Here is a 25797-nt window from a genome sequence, read left to right on the forward strand (position 1 = left end):
GCGAACGCATCGCTGGATCGCTGTCACACACAACGATCCAGCGATGACAGCGGGAGATCCAGCGACGAAAGAAAGTTTCAAACGATCTGCTACGACGTACGATTCTCAGCAGGGTCCCTGATCGCTGCTGCGTGTCAGACACAGCGATATCGTAACGATATCGCTAGAATGTCACGAATCGTGCCGTCGTAGCGATCAAAATTGCACTGTGTGACGGTACCCTTACACCCATTTACTTGATGCAATTCTCAGAGATGTTGGAAGCTTATTATACCATGTTTCCAGAGTTTTTTAACTAGTTTTTTGTCCATGTTATCAATAAAGTTGTATGAATTTTGATTGCATTAAATCAGGTGTGTACACCATTTTTTGTATTGGTCTTTCTCTCACTCAGTATGTACCTTGATTTCCATAGAAGATGTAGCACCTTGATGGAAGATTTACTTATTCATTCTATGTAGTACTGATTGTGAGTGCACCCTAATTTCTACACACTCAATGTTCCAGGCGAGGTCAGAGGACAGAGTACGGAATTAGACATTGTATTGGCCCATTGTGAGGTTTCCCTGCCGCAGTCTGAGGAGAGAAGATGCTGTTGAGGAAACAGAGCCAGGCTCATCAATGACATTGGGGAAAGTTTCTAAAAAAGTCTTGAGGTTCTAAACAAGAGGACCTCCTCTTTCCCACAGGGGATAGAGCCATGCCAGAGCTTCGCCAATAAGGTGAGACATGATAAATGGCACTTTGGATCTATCAGAAGCAAACTGGTGTGCCAAAAATTCAAAGTGCAGTGAGCATTGATTGATGAACCCCGGCATAGAGAGGGATCACCGTTATAGCGCGGTGGATACGACAGATACCCCCCCCAAACCAGGAACATAGTCGGTATTCTGGTGCGTCATGACTGGGATTGTTGCAGCTTGAGCAGGGGTGGATGCGGCTGCAGATGTCAGTGTGTCTAAATAGATGGCCACTGTGCGCAGATAGGAGATGAGTTTGTCCTGCTGGCCTTTCTGGTGGGGGAACTCCTGGTACAGGTCAGAGACAGATGAAGCTTGAGAGCCAGTGGATTCTAAAACCTGAGCAAACTGTAATGGGGGTGGTGGAACCACTGTGCTGTGGTCCGAGGAAAGCCTGGAGGGGCGTAACTAGTTGAACACTTGATTCTTTACTAGAGCCCCTGATGGTGGTGTTAGACTTTGCTCCAGATGGACTCCAGGTGCTACACCAGGACGAACCCCACAGGGACAGGAAGCTGGAATGGCCAAGAAGAGAAGGCTCAGCTGGTACAAGTGGGTAGGGTAGGTAGGGCTGGTATACAGACTGGCACAGCAGGTGCAGACAGGTATGCTGGAAAACACAAGCAGGGGCAAGCAGGAACAAGCAGAGCAAGCAGTTACAGGCAAGTACTGGTGGAAACAAGCGGATACTGGCGAGTACACACAGACAGGGGACCTGATAACTAGCAAGTGTGCAGACTAACAGACAAAATACGTTGAACAGGCACATCCTATCAGGTGGAGGTGCCTTAAACAATAAGAGTCTCTCAGCCATTGACTGGGGACAATTTAGGACACTGCACGCTGCCCTAAGAGTGCGTGTGCCCTAAGCACAGTGCCTGGGGATCTGTGAGCTGTAAGCAGACCATGGGCTGCAGCAACAGAAAGAGGAAGGCGTGTGGGACGGGTGCAGCGGTGGTAAGTCAGCGTCCTAGAGTGCGCAGGACATTTGGAATGATCAAACCATGTTCCTTCACAGTCAGAAACAGCCTTGAAACAGCCTTTAAACAGCAGGGGCACATTTATAAGATTATCTCAGCATAGGAACATTTTTTTTAAAATACATACAATTGCCGAACTTATTCAAATATCTATTGATTAAAATGTTGATTAAAATTAACTAAATTCATCTCTCCTGAAACCTGCACAAAATAGAAAATTAAATTATATTAGAACTCAATTAATTTTTTTACATAAATGATAATAAAGTGGTTTCTCATGAGAATTTCTGGGCTGCCCACAAGGCGTATGTCAGAGGTGTATTTCTCATAATGGCATTGGCAGCAAAAAAAAAGCGTGGATAACTAAGGAAATCTTATCCCAGATCTCCATTTTGGAGGAAACCCATAAAAAAACAAGTCTCCATGGAACAATCGGTTAAACTGGCATCAATGAGAAATGAGTTGAGGTCCATTTTGTTGTTCATGAAAAAAATATGTTTAGATGCAGAACCAGATAATATGCTATAGAAGACAGAGCTGGCGCCCTCCTAGCCCGTAGAATTAAAAGAAATCACTGCTAGATCTAAAATAGAAAATTTGGAGAACCAATAAGGGAAAAATATAGCAAACCCAATTGAGATTGCAAATTCCTTAGCTGCCTACTACACTAATCTTTATAATCTTAAAATAGATTTGTCTGTTCCCCAACCACAAATTCAAGATATAGAAAAAATGTTAAACTGAATCAATTTACCCGAAGTTAATGAAGATCAATTACAAGATATTAAAGCTGCTTTTTCTATAAAAGAAATCATATCCATAATCAGAACTACTAAATCCCTTTCCACTCCTGGCCCGGATGGACTCCTCAATGAGTACTACAACATCTTTGCATCACAATTATCTCCTTATTTACTTAGATTCTTCTCCCATTGGCAAAAAGAGAGTAATATTGCTCCCTCGTACCTAGAAGCAACTCTCACTACCCTACGAAACATGACAACTTTAGACCAATCTCACTGCATAACTTGGATCTTAAGATATACTCAAAACTACTGGCATTTAGCATTAATAGAGTACTTCCTCACTTGGTTTCCCCAGACCAAATTGGATTTCACCAGGAAGGCAGGCCAGGAATGGGATGAGATAAATGTTGGATCTGCTTTATGTTGCTGAAAAATCTGGTGCCCCAGTGCACTTCTCTCTCTGGATCCTGAAAGATCTTGTAAGGATATAAAGGGGATACAAGTGGAGAAGGACTCCCACTCTATAGGGTTTTATGTGGATGATATAATAGTGACCTGTTCAGCCCGCTCTTATTAGATATTCTCGACTCATTTTCTAATATATCTTATTATAAACTTAATGCTCCTAAATTGGTGATTCTTCCTATAAGCTGTCCAAAACATCTAATAGATCACTTGAAAATATCCCTCCCTTTTACTTGGGCAGAAACAAGTATTAAGTATTTGGGACTAGATCTAATCACTCCTTCTAAATAATTAGCAAAAGAAAATATCTTGGACCTAACTAAAGGTACCTTCACACGAAACGACATCGCTAGCGATCCGTGACGTTGCAGCGTCCTGGCTAGCGATATCGTTTCGTTTGACACGCAGCAGCGATCAGGATCCTGCTGTGATGTCGCTGGTCGCTGAATAAAGTCCAGAACTTTATTTGGTCGTCCGATCGCCGTGTATCGTTGTGTTTGAAAGCAAAAGCAACGATACCAGCGATGTTTTACACTGGTAACCAGGGTAAACATCGGGTTACCAAGCGCAGGGCCGCGCTTAGTAACCCGATGTTTACCCTGGTTACCAGCGTAAAAGTAAAAAAACAAACAGCACATACTTACATGCGTCCCCCAGCGTCTGCTTCCTGACACTTACTGAGCGCCGGCCCTAAAAGTGAAAGTGAAAGCACAGCGGTGACGTCACCGCTGTGCTGTTAGGGCCGGAGCTCAGTCAGTGTCAGGAAGCAGACGCTGGGGGACGCATGTAAGTATGTGCTGTTTGTTTTTTTTACTTTTACGCTGGTAACCAGGATAAACATCGGGTTACTAAGCGCGGCCCTGCGCTTAGCAACCCGATGTTTACCCTGGTTACCCGGGGAACTCGGCATCGTTGGTCGCTGGAGAGCGGTCTGTGTGACAGCTCTCCAGCGATCAAACAGCGACGTTGCAGCGATCGGCATCGTTGTCGCTATCGCTGCAGCGTCGCTTCGTGTGAAGGTACCTTAATGCCCTTAAAGGGAATCTGTCACACCAAAAATCGTATATGAGCTAAGCCCACCGGCATCAGGGGCTTATCTACAGCATTCTGTAATGCTGTAGATAAGCCCCCGATGTATCCTGAAAGGTAAGAAAAACAGGTTATATTATACTCACCCAGGGGCGGTCCCGATGAGGTCCGGCCCGATGGGCGTCACGGTCCGGTCCGGGGCCTCCCATCTTCATACGATGACGTCCTCTTCTGGTCTTCCTGCCTATCTACAGCATTACAGAATGCTGTAGATAAGCCCCTGATGCCGGTGTCCTTAGCTCATATACGATTTTTGGGGGTGACAGATTCCCTTTAAACTAGAATTAGATAGGATATCTAAACTAGAACTCTCGTGGATAGCTAGGATCCAAAAATCGTTATGATGTGGCAATGACTTGAATATTGCATGTCCTGTGTCTCCCCTCCCCGTCCTTCCTGGAATTCATTATGTTAATCTGCTGTTTGTGCATGTTTTTCAGTTATTGTTATTGGTCTCTTTAATGATTTTGTTACTTGATAAAAATCATAGCCAAAGTATTAGTCAACATACTGATCAGTCGAGCATCATGCCCGCTAGATCTAAAGCTATAAACATCCGCAGATTACACCTTAATCTTCAAATCCCAGTATATAACTATTTCCGTGGTTGGTGAATTGGTTGGTCGCAGGATGCCCCACTACTGTGATGGTATGAATGAATTGAAATCCAAGGGGAAATCTTGTGGGAACTATTCAGTTTCCCTGCAGTGCCCCCACATGGTGATATTAAGTATTACACAATTTTGACGAGTCCGCACATATACAAATGCATCCCTTAATAAATGCATACCATATTAGATATTATATTATATATGACCCAAGCTAATTTGCAGCGACAGTTTACAGAAGGAACATAGTGCAAAACTATACACAGTATAAAAAATGAATTTCCTTTGTTCTACACATAGTCACTTAGGTAGGTGAGTAAAGCACCCTATACACATTGGACTAATGCCAGTCGATATCGTGTCTGGAAGCCAACAAATTGTGCATAAAAAGTAAGGAACAGCAAGTCTTAACCCATTTGTTCCTAACAGACATGAAGAGCTCCCCATGCAAATCAATTCTGAAATTTATTAAAGAGGAAGGAGAATGGGGCTCTAGTAGCCCTTAGGCCATGTGCACACGTTCAGTATTTTTCGAGTTTTTTCGCTATAAAAACGTGATAAAAACGCGAAAAAAATGCGAAAAAAACGCTTACATATGCCTCCCATTATTTTAAGTGTATTCCGCATTTCTTGTGCAAATGTTGCATTTTTTTCCGCGAAAAAATCGCATCGCGGAAAAAAAAGCAACATGTTCATTAAATTTGCGGAATTGCAGGGATTCCGCACACCTAGGAATGCATTGATCTGCTTACTTTCTGCATGTGGCTGTGCCCACCATGCGGGAAGTAAGCAGATCATGTGCGGTTGGTACCCAGGGTGGAGGAGAGGAGACTCTCCTCCACGGACTGGGCACCATATAATTGGTAAAAAAAAAAAGAATTAAAATAAAAAATAGTCATATACTCACCTTCGATGGCCCCCGGAGTCTTCCCGCCTCTCCGGTGCATGCTGCCGCTTCCGTTCCTATAGATGGTGTGGTGAAGGACCTGCGATGACGTCGCGGTCACATGACCGCGATGACGTCGCGGTCACATGACCGCGACGTCATCGAAGGTCCTGCACACACCATCTATTGGAACGGACGCCGCTGAGGAGATCGGCTGTCTGCAGAGGGTGAGTATAACCATTTTTTTTATTTTTTTTAACATGATATCTTTTTACTATTGATGCTGCATAAGCAGCATCTATAGTAAAAAGTTGGTCACACTTGTCAAACAGTATGTCTGACAAGTGTGACCAACCTGTCAGTCAGTTTTCCAAGCGATGCTACAGATCGCTTGGAAAACTTTAGCATTCTGCAAGCTAATTTCGCTTGCAAAATGCTAAAAAAAACCTGCGAAAAAACTGGGAAAAAAACGCAAAAAAAAAAATGCGGATTTCTTGCAGAAAATTTTCGGTTTTCTTCAGGAAATTTCTGCAAGAAATCCTGACGTGTGCACATACAATGGCTTACAAGTGGAGGGCACAGTGGGTGGGGAGCTCATTTAACTTGGATAGAATTAAAGTGAAGTAACAAAAACATCCCAATCATTATAATGCAAGGAGCCTGACTCAATGCCTAAAAGCTAGTTTTTCTCAAAGTAAACCAGCTATATACACATTACTTTGTTAATACAAGGGAACCATTGAAAAAGTGTAGGAAAAATTCCCATATGGGCAGACGTGAAAAACTAGTATATTTAAATTCACAACACTGGCCCTGAATAGTAGCCAACATTATTGTATGCAAATAGTCAAGTTGATCAGCATGTGGCTGCAATGACAATGGCTCTATTGCTACCTACAGAAGATGAAAACAGTGTACACAATGCAGTATATTCTAACCTAATCTAATCTGAATTGGAACCACGTTTTAATGGAGAGGCTCTGGAGGTAAAAGCGGAAATGGTTGGTAACAGAATCCTGATACCATAGATATGTTAAACCTGACTGGAGCGTCCAAGTACAGCAATGGTTCACGTTGATAAATCTGTTCTTTGAAACACCATTCCCTACTATATTTGTATCGCCTACTTTCTTCATGAGTAGCAATATAAGGGATCATATTTTCGGTCCGAGTGCTCTCCGACAGCACTTGGACCAACATTACTAAATGGGGCAGTGCATATGAGCAATGTTTTTCACTGACTGAATCTGCGTGTGAAACAAAAAAAAAAAAACAGTTTCTTCTGTGTGTCGGATGAAACTCACCCATTCAAGTCTATGTGTGTGCAAAAAAATCGGCTGCCATCCGAAGCCACAGTACAGCATCTGTTTTTTTTGTAGATACATTGCAATTCTGTAACATAGGAAACTGATGCTGTAAAAAAAAACTATTGCATACGGATCCAATAACTAAAAATTGGCATATACATAGGTATTTATCCCTTTTGCAATGAAGCCCCCAAAAAATTTTGGTGAAGGCAATTTAGTGAAAGGAAGTCCACCTGTGTACAATCTAAGTGTCACATGGTCTGTCAGTATATACACCTTTTCTGAAAGGCCACAGAGGCTGCAACACCATTAAGCAAGAGGCACCACTAACCAAACACCATGGAGACCAAGGAGATCTCCAAAACGTCAGGGAGAAAGTTGTTGAGAAGTACAATTCAGGGTTGGGTTCTAAAAAAAATATCACAATTTCTAATGATCCTCTGGAGCACCATCAAATCCATTATCATTAGTGATGAGCGAATATACCCGTTACTCGAGATTTCCCGAGCATGCTCAGGTGACCTCCGAGTATTTGTTAGTGCTCGGAGATTTAGTATTTCTTGCCGAAGCTGAATGATTTACATCTGTTAGCCAGCATAAGTACATGTGGGGGTTGCCTGGTTGCTAGGGAATCCCCACATGTAATCAAGCTGGCTAGTAGCTGAAAATCATTCAGCTGAGGTGAGGAAAACTAAATCTCCGAGCACTAAAAAATACTCGGAGGACACCCGAGCATGCTCGGGAAATCTCGAGTAACGAGTATATTCGCTCATCACTAATTATCATCAAGTTGATAGAACATGGTATCACAACAAATCTGCAAGAGAGGGCCGCCCACCAAAATTCTCAGCTGGGCAAGGAGTGCATTAATCAGAGAGGCAGCACAGAGACCAAAGGTAACCCTGAATAGCTGATGAGTTCCCAAGCGGAGACTGGAATATCTGTCCATACAACCCTTATAAGCTGTACACTCCATAGTGGTGGCCTTTATGGAAGAGTGGGCACAAAAAAGCCTTTACTTATACACAAAAACTGTAAGCCTTGTTTTGAGTTTGCCAAAAGACATGTGGGAGACTCCCCAAGTGAATGGAGGAAAGTGCTGTGGTTAGATGAAACCAAAATTGAACTGTTTAGCCACCAAGATAAGTGCTATGTTTGGCGCCAAAACAACATAGCTCATCACTCTAAGAACACCATCCCACAGTGAAACATGGTGGTATCAGCATCATGCTATGGGAATGGAAAAAATGGTCCGAGTTGAGGGGAAAATGGATGGTGCGAAATACAGGGATATTCTTGAGCAAAAATGTTTCAGTCTGCCAGTGATTTGAGACTGCGACGGAGGTTCACCTTCCTACAAGATAATGACTCAAAGCATACTGCTAAAGCAACACTTGAGTGGTTTAAGTGGAAACGTGTAAATGTTTTGGAGTGGCCTGTTCATCAGAGGAAACAAATTTGAAGGAGATGGAGCAGTTTAACCTTGAGGAATGGACAAAAATCCCAGTGGCAAGATGTGGAAAGCTTATAGATACTTATCCAAATCAACTTGCAGCTGTAAGGGTACTGTCACACAGTGCCATTTTGATCGCTACGACGGCACGATCCGTGACGTCGCAGCGATCGTATGATTATCGCTCCAGCGTCGTAGACTGCGGTCACACGTTGCAATCACGGCGCTGGAGCGATGCCGAAGTCCCCGGGTAACCAGGGTAAACATCGGGTTACTAAGCGCAGGGCCGCGCTTAGTAACCCGATGTTTACCCTGGTTACCAGCGTAAACGTAAAAAAACCAAACAGTACATACTCACATTCCGGTGTCTGTCCTCAGGCGTTCTGCTTCTCTCCACTGTGTAAGCAGCAGAGCCGGAAAGCACAGCGGTGACGTCAGACGTCACCGCTGTGCTCGCTTTCCGGCTGGCAGGCGCACACAGTGCAGAGAAGCTGAGACGCCGGAGGACAGACACCGGAATGTGAGTATGTACTGTTTTTTTTTTTTTACTTTTACGCTGGTAACCACGGTAAACATCGGGTTACTAAGCGCGGCCCTGCGCTTAGTTACCCGATGTTTACCCTGGTTACAAGCGAACACATCGCTGGATCGCTGTCACACACAACGATCCAGCGATGTCAGCGGGAGATCCAGCGACGAAAGAAAGTTCCATACGATCTGCTACGACGTACGATTCTCAGCAGGATCCCTGATCGCTGCTGCGTGTCAGACACTGCGATATCGTATGGATATCGCTGGAACGTCACGGATCGTACGGTCGTAGCGATCAAAGTGTGACTGTGTGACGGTACCCTAATTGCTACAAAAGGAGGCTCTACAAAGTACTGACTTTAGGGGGAGTGAATAGTTTTGCATACTGAAGTTTTCAGCTATTTTGTCCTATTTGTTGTTTGTGTCACATTAAAAATAAAACCAAATGTTCACAATTGTAGGCATGTTCTTTACATGAACCGTGCAAGCCCTAAAAAACAAGTGAAATTTCAAATTGTGAGGTAGCAAAACACGGAAAATGCCAAGGGTGGAGGGGGGTTGATGAATACTTTTGTAAACCACTTTAAGTAGATTAGATGACTGATAGGACATGATATAATGGTGTGATGTTGACACCCTTGTAGACACTCTTAAGGTACCGTCACATTAAGCGACGCTGCAGCGATATCGACAACGATGCCGATCGCTGCAGCGTCGCTGTTTGATCGCTGGAGAGCTGTCACACAGACAGCTCTCCAGCGACCAACGATGCCGAGGTCCCCGGGTAACCAGGGTAAACATCGGGTTACTAAGCGCAGGGCCGCGCTTAGTAACCCGATGTTTACCCTGGTTACCAGCGTAAAATGTAAAAAAACAAACACTACATACTTACATTCGCGTCCCCCGGCGTCCGCTTCCTGCACTGACTGAGCGCCGGCCCTAACAGCAGAGCGGTGACGTCACCGCTGTGCTGTACTTTCACTTTCACTTTACGGCGCTCAGTCAGTGTGGGAAGCGGACGCCGGGGGACGCGAAGGTGAGTATGTACTGTTTGTTTTTTTACATTTTACACTGGTAACCAGGGTAAACATCGGGTTACTAAGCGCGGCCCTGCGCTTAGTAACCCGATGTTTACCCTGGTTACCACTGTAAAACATCGCTGGTATCGTTGCTTTTGGTGTCAAACACGACGATACACGGCGATCTGACGACCAAATAAAGTTCTGAACTTTGTTCAACGACCAGCGATATCACAGCAGGATCCTGATCGCTGCTGCGTGTCAAACTAAACGATATCGCTATCCAGGACGCTGCAACGTCACGGATCGCTAGCGATATCGTTTAGTGTGACGGTACCTTTAGGCCTCATTCACACAACAGAATTATTGATCAGTCTTTTATCAGTATTTGTATGCCAAAACCAGGACTGTCTCCAAAACACACACCTTCCCCTGACGAAGCCCTCTTGAGAAGGGCGATACGCGTTGGGCGTTTTTCTCTCTTTGGCACATACTTTGTCTGCGTCTGGAGCCGGTGTGCCCGCCCTCCTTCTCTTGGGTATGTTCAGCTCTTTTGTCTTATCAGGGACATTGGACCTTCCGGGACTCCATAAGTTATTTCATGCGTTGCTGCATTTGAGTGGCTTTGCCTTGCAGGTGAGCACTGATGCTTGATTGGTTTTCCCAGGTTGGTGGACCGCTTTTGGGTTCATATAAGGGTGGTGCACCTATTTGATTGGGAGTTGTTAGCTCCATGAGCCAGAAGGGACTCCTGTTATATATATACCGGTTTCTGCAGATTTGTATTTTGTATTTTTGTACACGTGATATGTTTATGTGCCAATTGACGATTGTACTGTTTTTAATTATGTTTTACATGTTTTGCAGTTGTTGTGTGTCAATAAAAATTCCCTTTTGTTATTAGTATATTATTATTTTTGTCTCATCGTGCGTGGTGTGCATTTCTTGAGCAGCTTCTTTTTTGTTGCGTCTCCAAAACACAGAACATGCATTAGGCTACTTTCACACTAGCGCCGGTACGGGGCCGTCGCCATGCGTCGGCCCAACGTACCGAAGTACGTTGTGAAATAAATGCACAACGGGGGCAGCGGATGCAGTTTTTCAACGCATCCGCTGCCTCATTGTAAGGTTCGGGGAGAAGGGGGAGGAGTTTCGGCCGCGCATGCGCGGTCGAAAATGGCGGACACGACGCACAAAAAAAGTTACATGGAACGTTTTTTGTGCCGACGGTCCGCCAAAACACAACGCATCCGTCGCACGACGGATGCGACGTGTGGCAAGCCGTCGCAATGCGTCGCTAATGCAAGTCTACGGAGAGAAAAACGCATCCTGCGGGCAACTTTGCAGGATGCGTTTTTTCTCCAAAACGACGCATTGCGACGTGCTTCACACGACGCAAGTGTGAAAGTAGCCTTAGTCTTTCAACTATAGTTTTGCTCTGTAAGTTCCACTACTGGTTTTTCTATACAAACCCTGATGAAATACTGATCAAATATACTGATGATGAGTGAATGAGGCCTTAGATAGCACTCTGCAGCTACAGATACACTGACCTGCTAAGAGTAGGATATCCAGGAAGCTACGCATTGTTATGTATCTGATTGTGTAATGCTGTGCCTTTAAAATGAAGGCTCTCATTACAATGAAAAAAGAAATAGTGACTATCCCTCAGCAAGGGACCCCTGAGCTGCCATTGTATGCCTCCAACAGTATTATGCACTTAGAAAACACTTCCACAGTCTAGGAAGCCTATTCACATTGCTTGATTTGCAGCTGATAAGAGCTTAGTGCCAATACAGGATCTTACAAAAGGGGAGGAAATTATTATTGGCATTCTGTAGAAACAAGTAAAGCACAAAAGCTTATTCTAAAATCAGGTCCTCAGAGACTATGACAATCAGATGTGTGACTGGACACAGATTATACCTTGTAACTCTTTTGCAAAAATGGAAAACCCTATTCTTGAAAGCCTTAATATGGATTTATTCATCTAAAGTTACTATTTGTATTATTCCCACACTTCTATTTAATGGATGGCCATTAATAACTTCTTTTATTTAGATCGTTAATTACTATAACAATGTTCTACAATCACAGAAGTACATTTACTATTCTTAGAAGAAACATTATAAAACAAATATGTAATTATGCCACATACCTTATCCAAATGTGGATGACCACTAGTGGTGATCAGCTTCTCCTGTAAACTACAAAATATAAATACTGTACATTATGACTTCATTATATGATTAATGTTAGAACTACTCAAATGAGATTCATGCAAACCTTCACTTAAAATGAAAAATAACTATTGTTGAGCTCTGACCTTTATGAATTATGAGGAACCTGTAAGGTGATTTTTGCTGCCCAAACAACGGGCACCATGAATCAGAGAAAGGCTCCATCAATACAAATATACACTTCATAATATTACAACATGAAAAAGGAAAAGTCGACAATAATGAAGATTATAGGATGGATAGATAAAGTATATTAATGATATGTGAATAAAGTAACAAAAATTAAAACAAATCTTCAAAACATCTCAATTTTATCAGTATCAAATATGAGTACCACAAGCAGATAAATGCACATTTACATACCTTGGCATGTTATTAATGAGGTTATCAATAGTTGTCTGAGGAATCTTCTGCCACATTGAATGCAGTTGGCCACACAAATCATCAAGATCCACTGCTGGCAGCTCCCTTTGCAGTTCCTAACCAAAGACGATGCAGATGTGCTAGAGACAAGTCTTGAGATGCTGCAGGTCATGGTAGCATGCTAAGGACATGCAGGCTGCTAACAGTAGCTAAAAAACACATGACCTGAAGTTGTCGTATTGAAAAATGGCACCCAGGACACTTGTCCGTACCAATGGTTCCATGAACAAATCAATGCAATGCCAAGCGGCTATTGTACCTGGAATGAAAACAAGAGAGGTCTAGCTAATGTACATGAACCCACCCCACAATATAATCCCAGACAGGTGTGATGTTCTCTCATTATGGCCTCTTCATGGAGTTGACAAAGTGGTCTCCCGATCGGAGATCAGAGGCTGAAATGGAGGACTCTCCTCTTTTGCGATGAGCCCACATTCTTTTGTCTTGAATACAACGATAGCTGCAGATTGGTCTGGAGACCATGTGGGAAAAGCAACAAAGAAGGCTTCACTAGGGAACATCACACCGGTCCTAATCTTGGGATTATAGTGTGGGGTGACATAACAAATGGTAGCTGGACCTCTATATATTTCATGCCAGGTACACTAGCAGCTCGGCGTTATTAGTGCTCATGATTTGGTCATGCAACCAGTGGTCTGGCCATTTCTCCAAAGTGTCCATGGAGCCGTTTTTCAACACTTCAACAATAGGCTGCATGTTGTTCATGCTACTGTGAGCAGCCTACATGGTCTAAACATGCTATCATGGCCTGGAGCATCTCCAGACTTGTCTCCCCATCGAGAACATCTGAGATATCATTGGCCGGCAATTGTCAGCGAGGCAGAACATTCCTCAGACAACCATTAATAATCTCATTGCTATGATAGCATGCCAAGGCGTGTAGGTGCATGTATTACTGTGCATGGTGCTCACACTTGAAGAAATTTTACTTCTAAGCACCTCTATTTGAAGCTGTACATTTTCTTTCTGCATACTTAATTGACGTTCTGCAGCAACTTTGTTCTTTATTTTGCCGAAAATTATCTGGATTATTCTCAAGGGTAAGCTGAGTTCTTGGTCTTTTATTCTGTTCACAGTCGATACTCAATAAATTGAATTACTTTGAAAATTTGGTTCCATTTTTTCAGAATTTCTCTAGCATTAAATGGGTTGCCTGGTTCAAATCGATAAATCTGCAGTCAGACACTGTAGACCTATGAATCCCCCCAGAGCACGCACTGTGTGCTGTGAGGATTTGCAGTTTTCTGAGCAGGGACTGGAAGGAAAGGAATGCATTATACATACACCAGGAGAGAGCTCATCTTTCACTTGTAATGAGCGAGGCCGAGCCCTCTAGTTGGCCACAAACACTGAACGGTGCGAGATCGCACCCTCTGGATGGGCTCTGGCCCGGAGTATGTATAACGAATACATAACCTCTGGTCACGGCTCAGAAACTGGCGAATCCCCACAGTGCACAGTGCATACGCTGGGGGGATTCACAAGTCTGCAGTCACACAGGGTGACTGCAGACTTACTGATTTGGCCTAGACAATCCCTTTAAACATGTCTATCATTCCTGCGATTTCCATAATTCCACACATTTTCTTGGTATTGCAATTTCTATGTTGAGGAGTGTATATATGGTTCTCTTAAACTACATAGTTTCAAAGAAAACATATTATGAACAAGGAGAGGGAAACAAGGTGACCGAGCATGGAGGGCAGGTCTTGACTGGTTTCTCCAGCCCAGCTCTGCATGACAAAGGGATCTCTCCCAATATACATATACAGAAAAAAAAAACTGTTAGGCTAGGGTCACATTGCGTTATGTGACCGCGTTTAACGGACTACGTTACACCGCGGCATAACGCGGTGTTAACGTAGTCCGTTAACGCCGCCATAGCCTGTAATGGTGAGCGCGTCGCTAGCGCCCGCCCACATTGGGCGGGCGCTAGCGATGTCGCGTCATTTGAGTGACGGACCTCGGACGCTGCTTGCAGCGTCCGCGGCGCGCCCGAGGTCCGTTCCTCGCTAGTGCAGATCGGGGATCTGCGCTAGCGGGGACACCGAACGCGGACCCTAGGGAAGCATTGCGTTAGCGCAACCCGCTAGCGCTATGCGCTTAACGGATTGCCCTAACGCAATGTGACCCTAGCCTTTAGTCAAGCAGAGTCAAGTGGGAAGAATCTGGTGAAATAGTCACAGGGGCCATATACACACTCTGCTCTACTTGCCTGACAGACACATATTGAAAGACCTGTCTGTCAAGCAAATTCAGGCAGGGTAATGCCATCGAACTAGTCATGGTAAGTTTGACTTACATGATTCGGACTGAATGACAGGTCTCTCCCGATACACACATACTGAGGAACCTGTCAGTCAAGCAGAGCCAAGAGAAAAGACGCAAATAGGACCCACCCCATTGACTAGCTTACCTAGTTGTATTGTTCTCAGCTACCTATTCAAAGCATGGATATATGTAATGATGGAGCCTGTCTCTGATTCATGCTGCCCAAATTACCAGGTTCCCTTAAAATATTAAGAAATTAAATGGTATGCGCTACAGTCAAGGATATTTTTTTCAAAAGACAGGGATTGTTATAAAGCATTGATTCCCAAGGATCCAGCACATGCTCTGGTGATCTTGAAACAAAGCGGAAATGATAATGTCCCGTTCTTCAGTCACTTGACTTTCCAGGCTTGTAATTGGAGTGCTAAGTAACAAGACATCATTGGGTGTGCAGTAATTGGCATGCCATTCTAAACACCTCACCGCTGCAGCTACTCACAAACCTCAATGGTCAAGAAAAAGACAACATTGCTTATTATAAGTAAGAGTGTGTGATCCAGCTTCTCCACGTTGAAGTAGCCAGTGAATCCTTGGCTTGGATGAAAAAAACCACTCCTGCTCATTGGTAGCAATAGGAAAAGCCCTTATCCAGATGCACAACATCTGACAAATTGTATGTAAGTTTAATATTAGAGGTTAGGACCATCCCGATTAGCATCTCCATCTATTTGCTGCCTGCTTTATTATGTACACTGCTCCCTGGTACCACATTTGACTATTCCATTGTATTATACATGATTACATATGCCTACATGTTTTGTTACTCAAGTCACCACGGACTCAGTGATGTTGTTACACGGTTCTTACATGTTTTCATTGGTTTTGTGTTATGGTGTCAATAAAATTGTATTTTTTCATTTTCATATATTAGGTGTGCACATTTTATATGCATTGGCCTTTCTCCTCTGATGTGCCTGCTTCTTAAGAATTCATACATTATGCAGTACCCTTTTTGTCTTACATATACTCTTGGACATGTTTAGTAGTGCAACCTACCCTCTACATATCAGATTAGGGTCCTCATGACATAGTGGAACAGCTTTTGCATTTTTTTTCATCAAAATTATGTTAACTAACTACCCTATATTATTTTCATGCACTATTGCTGTTTATTAATTTATATATACAAACACTGCTCAAAAAATAAAGGGAACACTTAAACACAAACAATGTAACTTCAAGTCAATCAAACGTCTGTGAAATCAACCTGTCCAGTTATGAAGCAACACTGATTGTGAATCAATTTCTCCTGCTGTTGTGCAAATGGAACAAAGGACAGGTAGAAATGATAGGCTATTAGCAAGACAATCCCTAGAAAATAGAATTATTCTTACCGTTAATTCGGTTTCTAGGAACCTTCCACGACGGCATATGGAGGTTGCCTCTTTGCCCTAATGGGGAACAGGAAATGGAGAGGTTAAAAGGCCCTCCCACCTCCCTCTCACCAGTGACTTATAACTGAAAACCATAGCACCGGTTTACCTTGAATCCCAGATTTAAATCCAGGAGTATAGGGAGGGAACTAGCGCCGTCGTGGAAGGTTCCTAGAAACCGAATTAACGGTAAGAATAATTCTATTTTCTCTAGTCACCTTCCACGACGGCATATGGAGGAATACCAACTGATTGGCGCTAGGGAGGGACAACGGCCTGGAGTACTTTCCGGCCGAAGGCTAAATCCTTGTTGGGCATTACATCCAATCTGTAATGCCTGGAGAAAGTATGCAATGAAGACCATGTGGCTGCCCGGCAGATTTGCTCCGCTGATGCACCTGCTCTTTCTGCCCAGGAGACTGAGGTTGATCTAGTCGAATGAGCCTTGATTCCCACTGGAGGAGTTTTGTCTTGAGCAAGGTATGCTTCTGCTATTGCTTTCTTTATCCAGTTGGCAATAGTACTTTTGGCTACCTTTTTTCCCTTATTTTGTCCTGATGGATGGATAAATAGATTGTGGTCAATTCTGTAAGAACTGGTTTGTTCTAAGTAAAACAATACAGTGCGCCTGACGTCCAGCATATGGAATCTCTCTTCTTTGGAATTTGCAGGATTTTGGCAAAAAGAAGGTAGAATAATTTCCTGGGAGCGGTGGAAGTCCGATACGACCTTTGGAAGAAAGGAAGGGTCTAGGCGCAGTACTATAGAGTCATCTCGAATGGTTAGGTATGGTTCTCTTATTGAGAGAGCTTGTAATTCTCCCACCCTCCTTGCTGATGTAATAGCCACTAGAAAAATTGTTTTGTAGATTAAGTTTTTTTGGGAGCAGGAGGATAATGGTTCGAAGGGGGGACCTGTGAGCCCCTGTAATACTAGGTTGAGATCCCACAGTGGTACTGTTATTTGCTTCTTAGGGTTCATTCTGGAAGCTGATATCATGAATCTCTTGATCCAGCGATGATTTGCCAGATCCTGATCAAATATTGAACTGAGGGCGGACACCTGGACTTTTAAGGTGCTAGGCCTGAGGCCTATTTCTAAGCCCTTTTGCAAAAAGTCTAGAATTTTTGAAATATTCGGGTTGAAGGGATCCGGCACCTCAGGAAGACAGAAGGATGAGAATTTCTTCCAGATTTTATTATATATTGCAATGGTTACAGGTTTCCTAGATTTTTGAAGTGTGGAAACCACTGCTTCTGATAGTCCTCTGGCTCTTAATATTTGGGCTTCAGTAGCCATGCCGCCAGATTCCACTTGTGGGCATCTAGGAGATGGATTGGTCCTTGAGAAAGAAGGTCTTCTTCTATCGGAAAGTGGAGCGGCCCATCCACCTGAAGGTCCACTATCAGGTTGTACCAACTCCTCTTGGGCCACAGTGGAGCTACCAATATGGTAGGCGTTTGTTCTTCTCGCACTTTCTGTAAGACTTTCGCCAGTATTGGGATTGGTGGAAACGCATAAGCCAGCCGGAAATTCCACTTCTGGACCAGTGCATCCACTCCTTTGGAGCCGTCCCTGGGGTTCAGAGAGAAGAATGCTTCGACTTTCGCATTTCGGCTGGATGCAAAGAGGTCGATTTCTGGGAGACCCCATTTGTTCACCAGCATCTCGAAGCTTCGGTTGCTCAGGCACCATTCCCCCGGATGTATGTCTTGGCGACTTAGATAGTCTGCCTGAATGTTGGACGAGCCTTTCAGGCGAACCGCTGTCAGAGATAAGAGATGTCTTTCTGCCCAGGAGCATAACCGGGCAGATATATTCTTCAGGGAATTGTTTTTTGAACTGCCCTGATGTCTGATGTGGGCCACCGTGGTCACATTGTCCGAATATATCCGAACGTGATGTCCCTTGATCAGATGACCTCCTACTAGTAGGGCTTCTTCTACAGCTTTTAGCTCTCTGTAGTTGGAAGATTTCTTGCTTGTTGACTGGTCCCAGAGACCTTGGAAAGGGGTGTGATTTATCATGGCCCCCCAGCCTCTCTGGCTGGCGTCCGTTGTTACTGTGGTCAGTGGGACTTGCGTCCAGCTGACCCCTTTTTGTAAATTTTTTGGGGACATCCACCATGCCAGGGAGGCCTTGACACGACCTGGTGTGTACAACCTCTTGTTTAAAGAACTGGGATGACCGTCCCAATTCTGCAAGATATGTGCCTGAAGAATTCTGGAATGGGCCTGGGCCCATGGTACCGATTGAATGCAGGCTGTCATCGAGCCTACAAGAGACATGCCTTCTCTGATTGTAGGGGATCTGGTGTCCCTGAACGTTTTGACCTTTGATAAAAGGGTTTGACGGTGTTCCACTGGGAGGTAGGACATTTGTCTTGCCGAGTCCAGGAGAACTCCCAGGAATTTCCTGCATTTGGAGGGTCGTAGGTGAGATTTTTCCAGATTCGGCACCCATCCAAGAGATGTCAGTATTTCGAGAGTCTTGGATACATGAGACTCCAGGGCCTGTTTGGAAGGAGCTATTATCAGAAGGTCGTCTAGGTACGGCACTATACAGACGCCTTGCTTCCGGATAAAGGAGACTACCTCCCCCATTATTTTGGAAAATACCCTTGGAGCCGAGGAAATTCCGAATGGGAGGACGTTGAATTGATAGTGCTCTATCAGACGCCCTCTCTGCACAGCGAATTTGAGGTATTGGCGATGTCTTTGGTGAATGGGGATGTGAAAGTAGGCATCTTTCAGATCGAGAGTGGCCATGAAAAAGTGTGGACCTATCAAGGGGATGGCATTCTTCACTGATTCCATCTTGAATCTTCGGTACTTTATATGCCGATTGAGATTCTTTAGATTTATAATGACACGGGACTCGCCCGATGGCTTGGGAACCAGGAATAAGCGAGAGTAGTGGCCGCGATCCCTCTCCGATTCTGGTATCTGGGATATCGCACCTGACATCTTTAAGGCTCTGAGACCGTACGCCAATTTTGACTGATCTTTTAGGGAGGGTAGGGAGGTGACTTTTAGACCCCGTGGGGGGGAGGAAATTAATTCTATTAGGAGACCCTCTTTGATGACATTGAGGATCCAGGGGCAAGAGGTGATGTTTTGCCACTGGGAGTAAAATTTTGAAAGTCTCCCCCCCACTGGATCGAAGTCACCGTTTCTCCTGTTGAGACTGCTGCTGCTGTTGTTGAGGGATGAGGATGTTTCTCCCCCCTCCCTTCGGGTAACTCCACCTCCCGGACTTGCCTTTCCCTCTCTGAGAGGTTTGGGCCTGAAAGGGACGAAAAAACTTCTTTTTGGGAGTTTTTTGTTCTGGGAGGGCTTTCTTTTTATCGGTTGCTTTCTCCAAGATGTCATCAAGAGAAGGCCCGAAGACGTAGTTACCTTTAAATGGTATGGCGCATAACTTGGCTTTGGAGGTGATATCACCAGACCACATTTTTAACCACAGCGCCCTTCTGGCCGAGTTAGTCTGTACTAACGACCTTGCAGCAATTCTGATAGTTTCCATCGAAGAATCTGCTAGGAAACCCGTGGCTCTAAGGAGACTAGGAAGGGAGTCTAATAATTCAGCTCTTGAAGTGCCCTGGGATATGTGAGACTCCAGTTCACCTATCCAGCGGAATAGAGCTCTAGCCACGCACGTTGATGCGATATTAGCTTTGAGGGCTACCGAGGAGGTCTCCCATGATTTCTTTAATAGACTCTCTATCTTCCTGTCCATCGGATCCTTTAATTGTGACGAGTCTTCAAATGGAAGAGCCGTTCTTTTAGCCACTCTTGCCACCTGAGAGTCAACTTTAGGGACCTCCCATTTGGTCATTTCGCCTTCTAAGGGGAATCTACGCTTCATCTCGGATGGAGTACTGAGGCGTTTTTCAGGTAATTCCCACTCTTGGTCAATCATATCAGAAATATTCTGGTGGATTGGAAACCCCACCCGTTTACCCTTAGTTATGCCACCAAACATCTGGTCCTGTATGGACTGGGGTTCTGGCTCCTCCTCCAGCCCCATAGTACTGCGTACTGCGGCTACTAAGTCCTCAATCCAGTCAGAAGAAAAGAGATATTTTCTGGCCTCAGATGAAATAGAGGATGCAGATTCCTCCTGACGACCTGAGGATGAGGCATAAGAGAGGTCTGACTCAGATTCAGAATCCTCTTCCTGGATCTTCCTTTTTTTGGCTGGAGAGGGTGGCGGAGGGGGTGGCGGAGGGGTTGGAGGGGTAAAGGCTGCTAGGGAGGATTGCACCTCTTGCTTGACCAGGCCTCTAGCAAAGAAGGTTGCTCTGCCCTGACAACTTTGTCAGTACAGGTCCTGCAGAGTTTTTTCTCCCATGAAGGTGGCAGCTTAATATTACAGATGGCACACTTCTTTTTAACAGTAGTTTTGGGGGTAGACCTTTCTCCCTGCAATGAGAGGGGAGAGAGAGAGTGACCAAGGATACCCCAAAATTACTATCTAAGGACCCCTGTCCCTGCGGCACTTACTGTGGCAGGGGCAGCGCTGGGCTCTGCAAGCGCAGGGCAGGTACCGCTCTCCATGACAGGAACAGTCTTACCTGCGACGTTTTCTGGCAGGTTTTATACACAGCGGTATGCACCTGCCCCCAGCGATGTCCTCTTCCCCTCCATGGTCCAGCGTGGAGGACGCCGTCCTGCACGAGACACCGCCGGCGGAAGTGCCTCCAGGGAGCGCAGAAAGGACCGGAAGTGACGCGCGCGATCACTTCCGGGTTGCCAGCAGCGTGTTGGAGGGGAAGGAGACCGGAGAGCTCCAGGAGGACTCAGGTCAGGAACACTAGCCTGCTTTGCCCTCACGGGGGCGTGGGAAGGCTAGGCACAGGTCCCGAGGACACCGCAGCGCGGCGCGACGGGAGCAGCATAGGAGGGGAGGTAAGATACGACCCCATGCTGCCCGGTTACACACAAGCCGACGCTTGTTAGATGCAGCAGTCACCGGCCACCACTGCATACGAGAGTAAACCTCTCCTGTCCCATGGGGAACAGGAAAGACACTGGTGAGAGGGAGGTGGGAGGGCCTTTTAACCTCTCCATTTCCTGTTCCCCATTAGGGCAAAGAGGCAACCTCCATATGCCGTCGTGGAAGGTGACTAGAGAAAGGAGTGCTTCTGCAGGGGGTGACCACAGACCATTTCTCTGTTCTCATCCTTTTTTACTGTTGTTTTGGTCACTTATGAATTTTGACATTGCTTTCACCCCTAGAGGTACTGTACAGTTGCATGAGTCGGTGTCTACAATCCACAGAAGTTGCTCAGGTAGTGAAGCTCATCCAAAATGACACATCAGTGAGAGCCATGGCAAGAAGGGTAGCGCTGTCTGTCAGCACAGTGTCCAGAACATTGAGCAGAAACCAGGCGACATGCCAGAACACCAGGAGATGTGGAGGGGTTGTAAGAGGGCAACAACCCAGCAGCAGGACCGCTACCTCCTCCCTTGTGCAAGGGAGAACAGCAGGAGCAGTCAGAGCCCTGCAAAATGACCTCCAGCAGGCCACTAAAATCCATGTGCCTGTTCAAACTGTCAGAAACAGGCTCCATGAGGGTAGTATGGGGGCCCAATGTCCACAAGTGGGTGTTGTGCTTACAGCTAATACCATGTAGAGAGATTGGTATTTGCCAGAGAACACCAAGATTGGCAGATTCGACATTGGCCCCTGTGCTCTTCATGGATGAGAGCAGGTTCACACTGAGCACGTGACAGACGTGACAGAGTCTGGAGACGTGCGTTTCGATATTCAATCTTCCTCATAGGCACCCCTTCTGAGGAAGATTGAATATCGAAACGCGCGTTAAGGGGTACACTGGTACGTGACTTCAGACAGGTTGTGTGTTTATTACCTCTGATATTCTCACCTGCTACTATTGCGGTTCATGTGGCCATCTCAAGTCATGGTGTGTACATTGTTCTCTGGTTTTCCTTTGAAGGCTATGAACTTTATTGATCTTATCAGACTGTGAAAAAATTTTCCTCTATATATTTTTGCCTTAAGATGAAAACGGACAGAATTGATATAGTCCATGAGCCAAGAACCAAATTTGACGATATCGGTACCAAGCGGAGTGACTAATTCTCTTTGGTATTTTTAGGTAGATGCATGTCTGTAGTTTATTTTTTGATATGATAGCCCTTACATATACGTAGCTTATTAACCCCTTCAGCCCTAGGCCTATTTGTACCCAAGTGCCTAAGCCAATCTGACCTGTGCCACTTCATGGGCTAATAACTTTGGAACGCTTTCACCTATCCAAGCCATTCTGAGATTGTTTTCTCGTGACATATTGTACTTCACGTCAGTGCTAAATGGGAGTCAATATATTTTACCTTTCTATATAAAAAAATGCTAAATATTCGGAAATTTTGGAAAAATCGGCAATTTTTTAACTTTGAAATTCTCTGCTTTTTACAAAAATACTGATACCCCCCATAATAGTTATTAATTTACACTCCCCACATGTTTACTTCATATTGGCATCATTTTGAAAATGAAACCTTATTGTTTTACGACGTAATAGGGCTTATAGTTTTATGCGCAATTTTTCACATTTACAGCAAAACCCACTTTTCAAAGGACCAAGTCACTTCTGAAGTCACTTTAAGGGGCTTACATAACAGAAACCACCCATAAATTACCCCATTTTGCAAACTACACCCCTCAAGCTGTTCAAAACTCATTTTTAAAAACTGTTAACCCTTTAGGTGTTCCACAGGAATTTTAGCAGAATGAAGGCGAAATTTCAAAATGTCATTTTTTTTCCAGATATTACATTGTAATCCAATTTTACCTGCAACCTAGCAAGGGTTAACGGCAAACCCAAACTTGGTTACCCTAATTCTGCAGTTTATAGAAACACCCCACATGTACTCGTAAACTAAAGTATGGGCACACAGCACAGCTCAACACGGAAGGAGCGCTATGTGGTTTTTGGGTGGCGGATTCACTGGAAGAAATCTAGGGGGCCATGTCACATTTGAAGGCTGCCTGAGGTACCCCCACAGTGGAAACCCCAAAAAGTGACCCTATTTTGGAAACTACACCCCCAAGGAATCTTTTAGGGGGTATAGTGACCACTTTGACCCAACCAGTGTTTCACAGTAGTTGGAAACACTTGGTTGAGAAAATGGAAAAAGTGCATTTTTTACATGAAGGTGTCATTTTAGGCTCATTTTTTTATTTTTAAGAGGTGTACCAGCAAAAAATGCACCCCACTATTTGTTCAACAATCTCTCCCGAACACAACAACACCCGATATGTTGTCGTACACTGCAGTATTGGGGAACGGCAGGCCTCGGAAGGGAAGGAGCGCCAAATGACTTTTGGAGTGCAAATTTTACTGGAAGAAATCTAGGGGGCTATGTCACATTTGAAGACACCCTGAGGTGCCCCAACACACGCACACACACTGACACATACACGTTCTGTGCTGAACAGGACTCTCCGGTCTTCTCTGCAGAGCTCCTATCTCCCTCTGTAGAGGCTGACACCTCCCAGGCTTGTGACTGATCACATGGCCGTGACATCACCACAGGTCCTGTAGTCCTGTACTGTGTGCTGCTGCTGGTAAGGAACTTGTGGAGAGAGGGGGAACAGTCACCTAGCACCAGCGCTCCCAGCTCTAAGAACGAGCGCCTCATGAAGGTGGGCCCCTGCCTCCTCCTTCCCTGCGCGGCGGCCTTTCCCCCCGGCGGCTGTATTCGGCGTATAAGACAACCGCCCTCTTGGAGCCATGTTTTTCATGGCTAAAAAGTCGTCTTATACGCCAGGAAATACGGTAAATAAAATTTTAATGTTTTTCTTTGTGTTTGCAGGTGTTTACTGACTATCTAACGGCATGATGGAAGTACCAGCAAGGAAGAAATCACGGATCGACTGTATCATACACTGCTCTAATGATGACAGCGATGATCTGGCGTCCCTTAAGGATTTGGACTCCTGGAAAACATTGCTTAGGGCTGCAGAGATCAGGCAGCATGAATCAGTCCTGGTAGCAGCTAAGGGCCTTGAAGAAGGAGAAATACCACACATACAATATCACCGTAAATGTCGTAGTATCTTTACAATGAAGAAGTCACTGGATTCTATCCTTGGCAAGGGTGTCAATGTCGAAACAGCAAGCAAAATCTCCATGAGGAAGCTACCGAGGGGTGCCCCCAGTGATAGCAGGGTGTATGCCAAAGTATGTATCTTCTGTGAGAAGTCAAGCAAGTACCTAAAAGGAAAACAAACAAGGGAGCCAATTGTCCAGTGTGTTGAGCTACGAGCAGATGAGACGATCCGCAGAGCAGCGATAAGGAAAGGCACACAGAGAATACTTGGTTTACTTAGCAGAGACCTTGTTGCTGCAGAGGGGCACTACCACAAGTCGTGCTACAAACTATTCACAAAAGATGATTCCCAAGTGGCCTGTAGGTCTAGTGCAGCTGAAAATCAGGTCGAAAGCGAGGAAGTACGCTACGAAGAGGCAGAGAAAGAGGCCCTTGAAGAACTCTTCTTGTATATAAGGACTAAATTGTTCCCAAACCCAGAAGTACTGCCTATGATAAACCTCACATCTAGGCTTGAGAGATTAATGATATCCCCTGGTATCATCCAACTGAAACCATCGACAAAGAAACATGTTCGACGAAAACTTGAAACAGAGATTGGGGAATCACTCCGCTTTCTCTCAGATGAGAAAGGTAAGCTTCTAGTCTATCCATGTAGCCTATCAATGGACGACCTTGTCCGGCAAGTACACAGCATGACAAAAGATCTGCAAGAAGCAAGAGCTGCTAACTCTGGAGATATCGTAACCAAAGCAGCAATGCAGCTAAGGAATGAGATCAAGAAGCAAGATGTGAGTCAGCCATGGCCTCCCAATACAGATCAGAATGTCGTTCCTGCATTAGTCACTCAATTCCTGCAAACCCTGCTTACAGGAGATTGTGAGTGCCAAACTACCTGTGAAAGAGCTCAACGTCTTGCCACATCCTTCGGCAGTGACTTGGTTTTTGCTGTTACCAATGGAAAGACAAAGCCACCAAAGCACGTACTGCTATCCTTTGCAGTTAAGTCTTTGACCGGCAATACAGAACTGATTCGAACTCTGAATCGTCTTGGCCACTGTGTGTCATATTCAATGGCTGAGGAGATCGATACAGCCCTTTGTATCCAGAAGTTGGAATGTTCAAAGGATGACATCCCAATGCCAGCAAGTATCTACCCAGGTGTGTTCACAACCCTGGCCTGGGATAACATTGACAGACTTGAGGAGACACTAAGTGGAGCAGGTACATCTCATAGAGTCAATGGCATTGCTGTTCAGTCCAATGTTGCATGCTCTGTGACAAAGAAAGTCCTGCCAGATGTAACCAAGTCGAAGAAAAGAAGCATAACTCTGACAGAATTAATGCTACCGATATACAATGTTGGGCAGCGGGGAGAGCCACCCAGGATTGAGACTTCGAATGTTAACACTACCAAGGAGGTCCAGGATTCAAAAACCAAAAACCATATCTGGCTTCTGGCTAGAATGTCAGACCATGAGGATCAGACCACCAGCAGTTGGAC

The 25797-nt window shown here is 44.9% G+C and overlaps 1 protein-coding gene across 3 annotated transcripts in view; it reads right to left on the reverse strand.

Moving 5' to 3' along the window:
* LOC143761275 (zinc-regulated GTPase metalloprotein activator 1B-like) overlaps positions 1–25797 on the reverse strand; it is a 179042-nt gene that overhangs the window by 43740 nt on the left and 109505 nt on the right. For all 3 annotated transcript variants that reach the window (XR_013212262.1, XM_077249092.1, XM_077249093.1), the window contains exon 12: positions 11983–12031. Coding sequence is in view for 2 of the 3 variants with exons in the window: in XM_077249092.1 (XP_077105207.1) it covers positions 11983–12031 (49 nt within the window). In the remaining variant the exon portion in view is untranslated. The remainder of the gene's footprint in view (positions 1–11982; positions 12032–25797) is intronic.

Source organism: Ranitomeya variabilis, chromosome 1 (genome assembly GCF_051348905.1).
Source record: "Ranitomeya variabilis isolate aRanVar5 chromosome 1, aRanVar5.hap1, whole genome shotgun sequence".
In the NCBI taxonomy this organism is placed as follows: Eukaryota; Metazoa; Chordata; class Amphibia; order Anura; family Dendrobatidae; genus Ranitomeya; species Ranitomeya variabilis.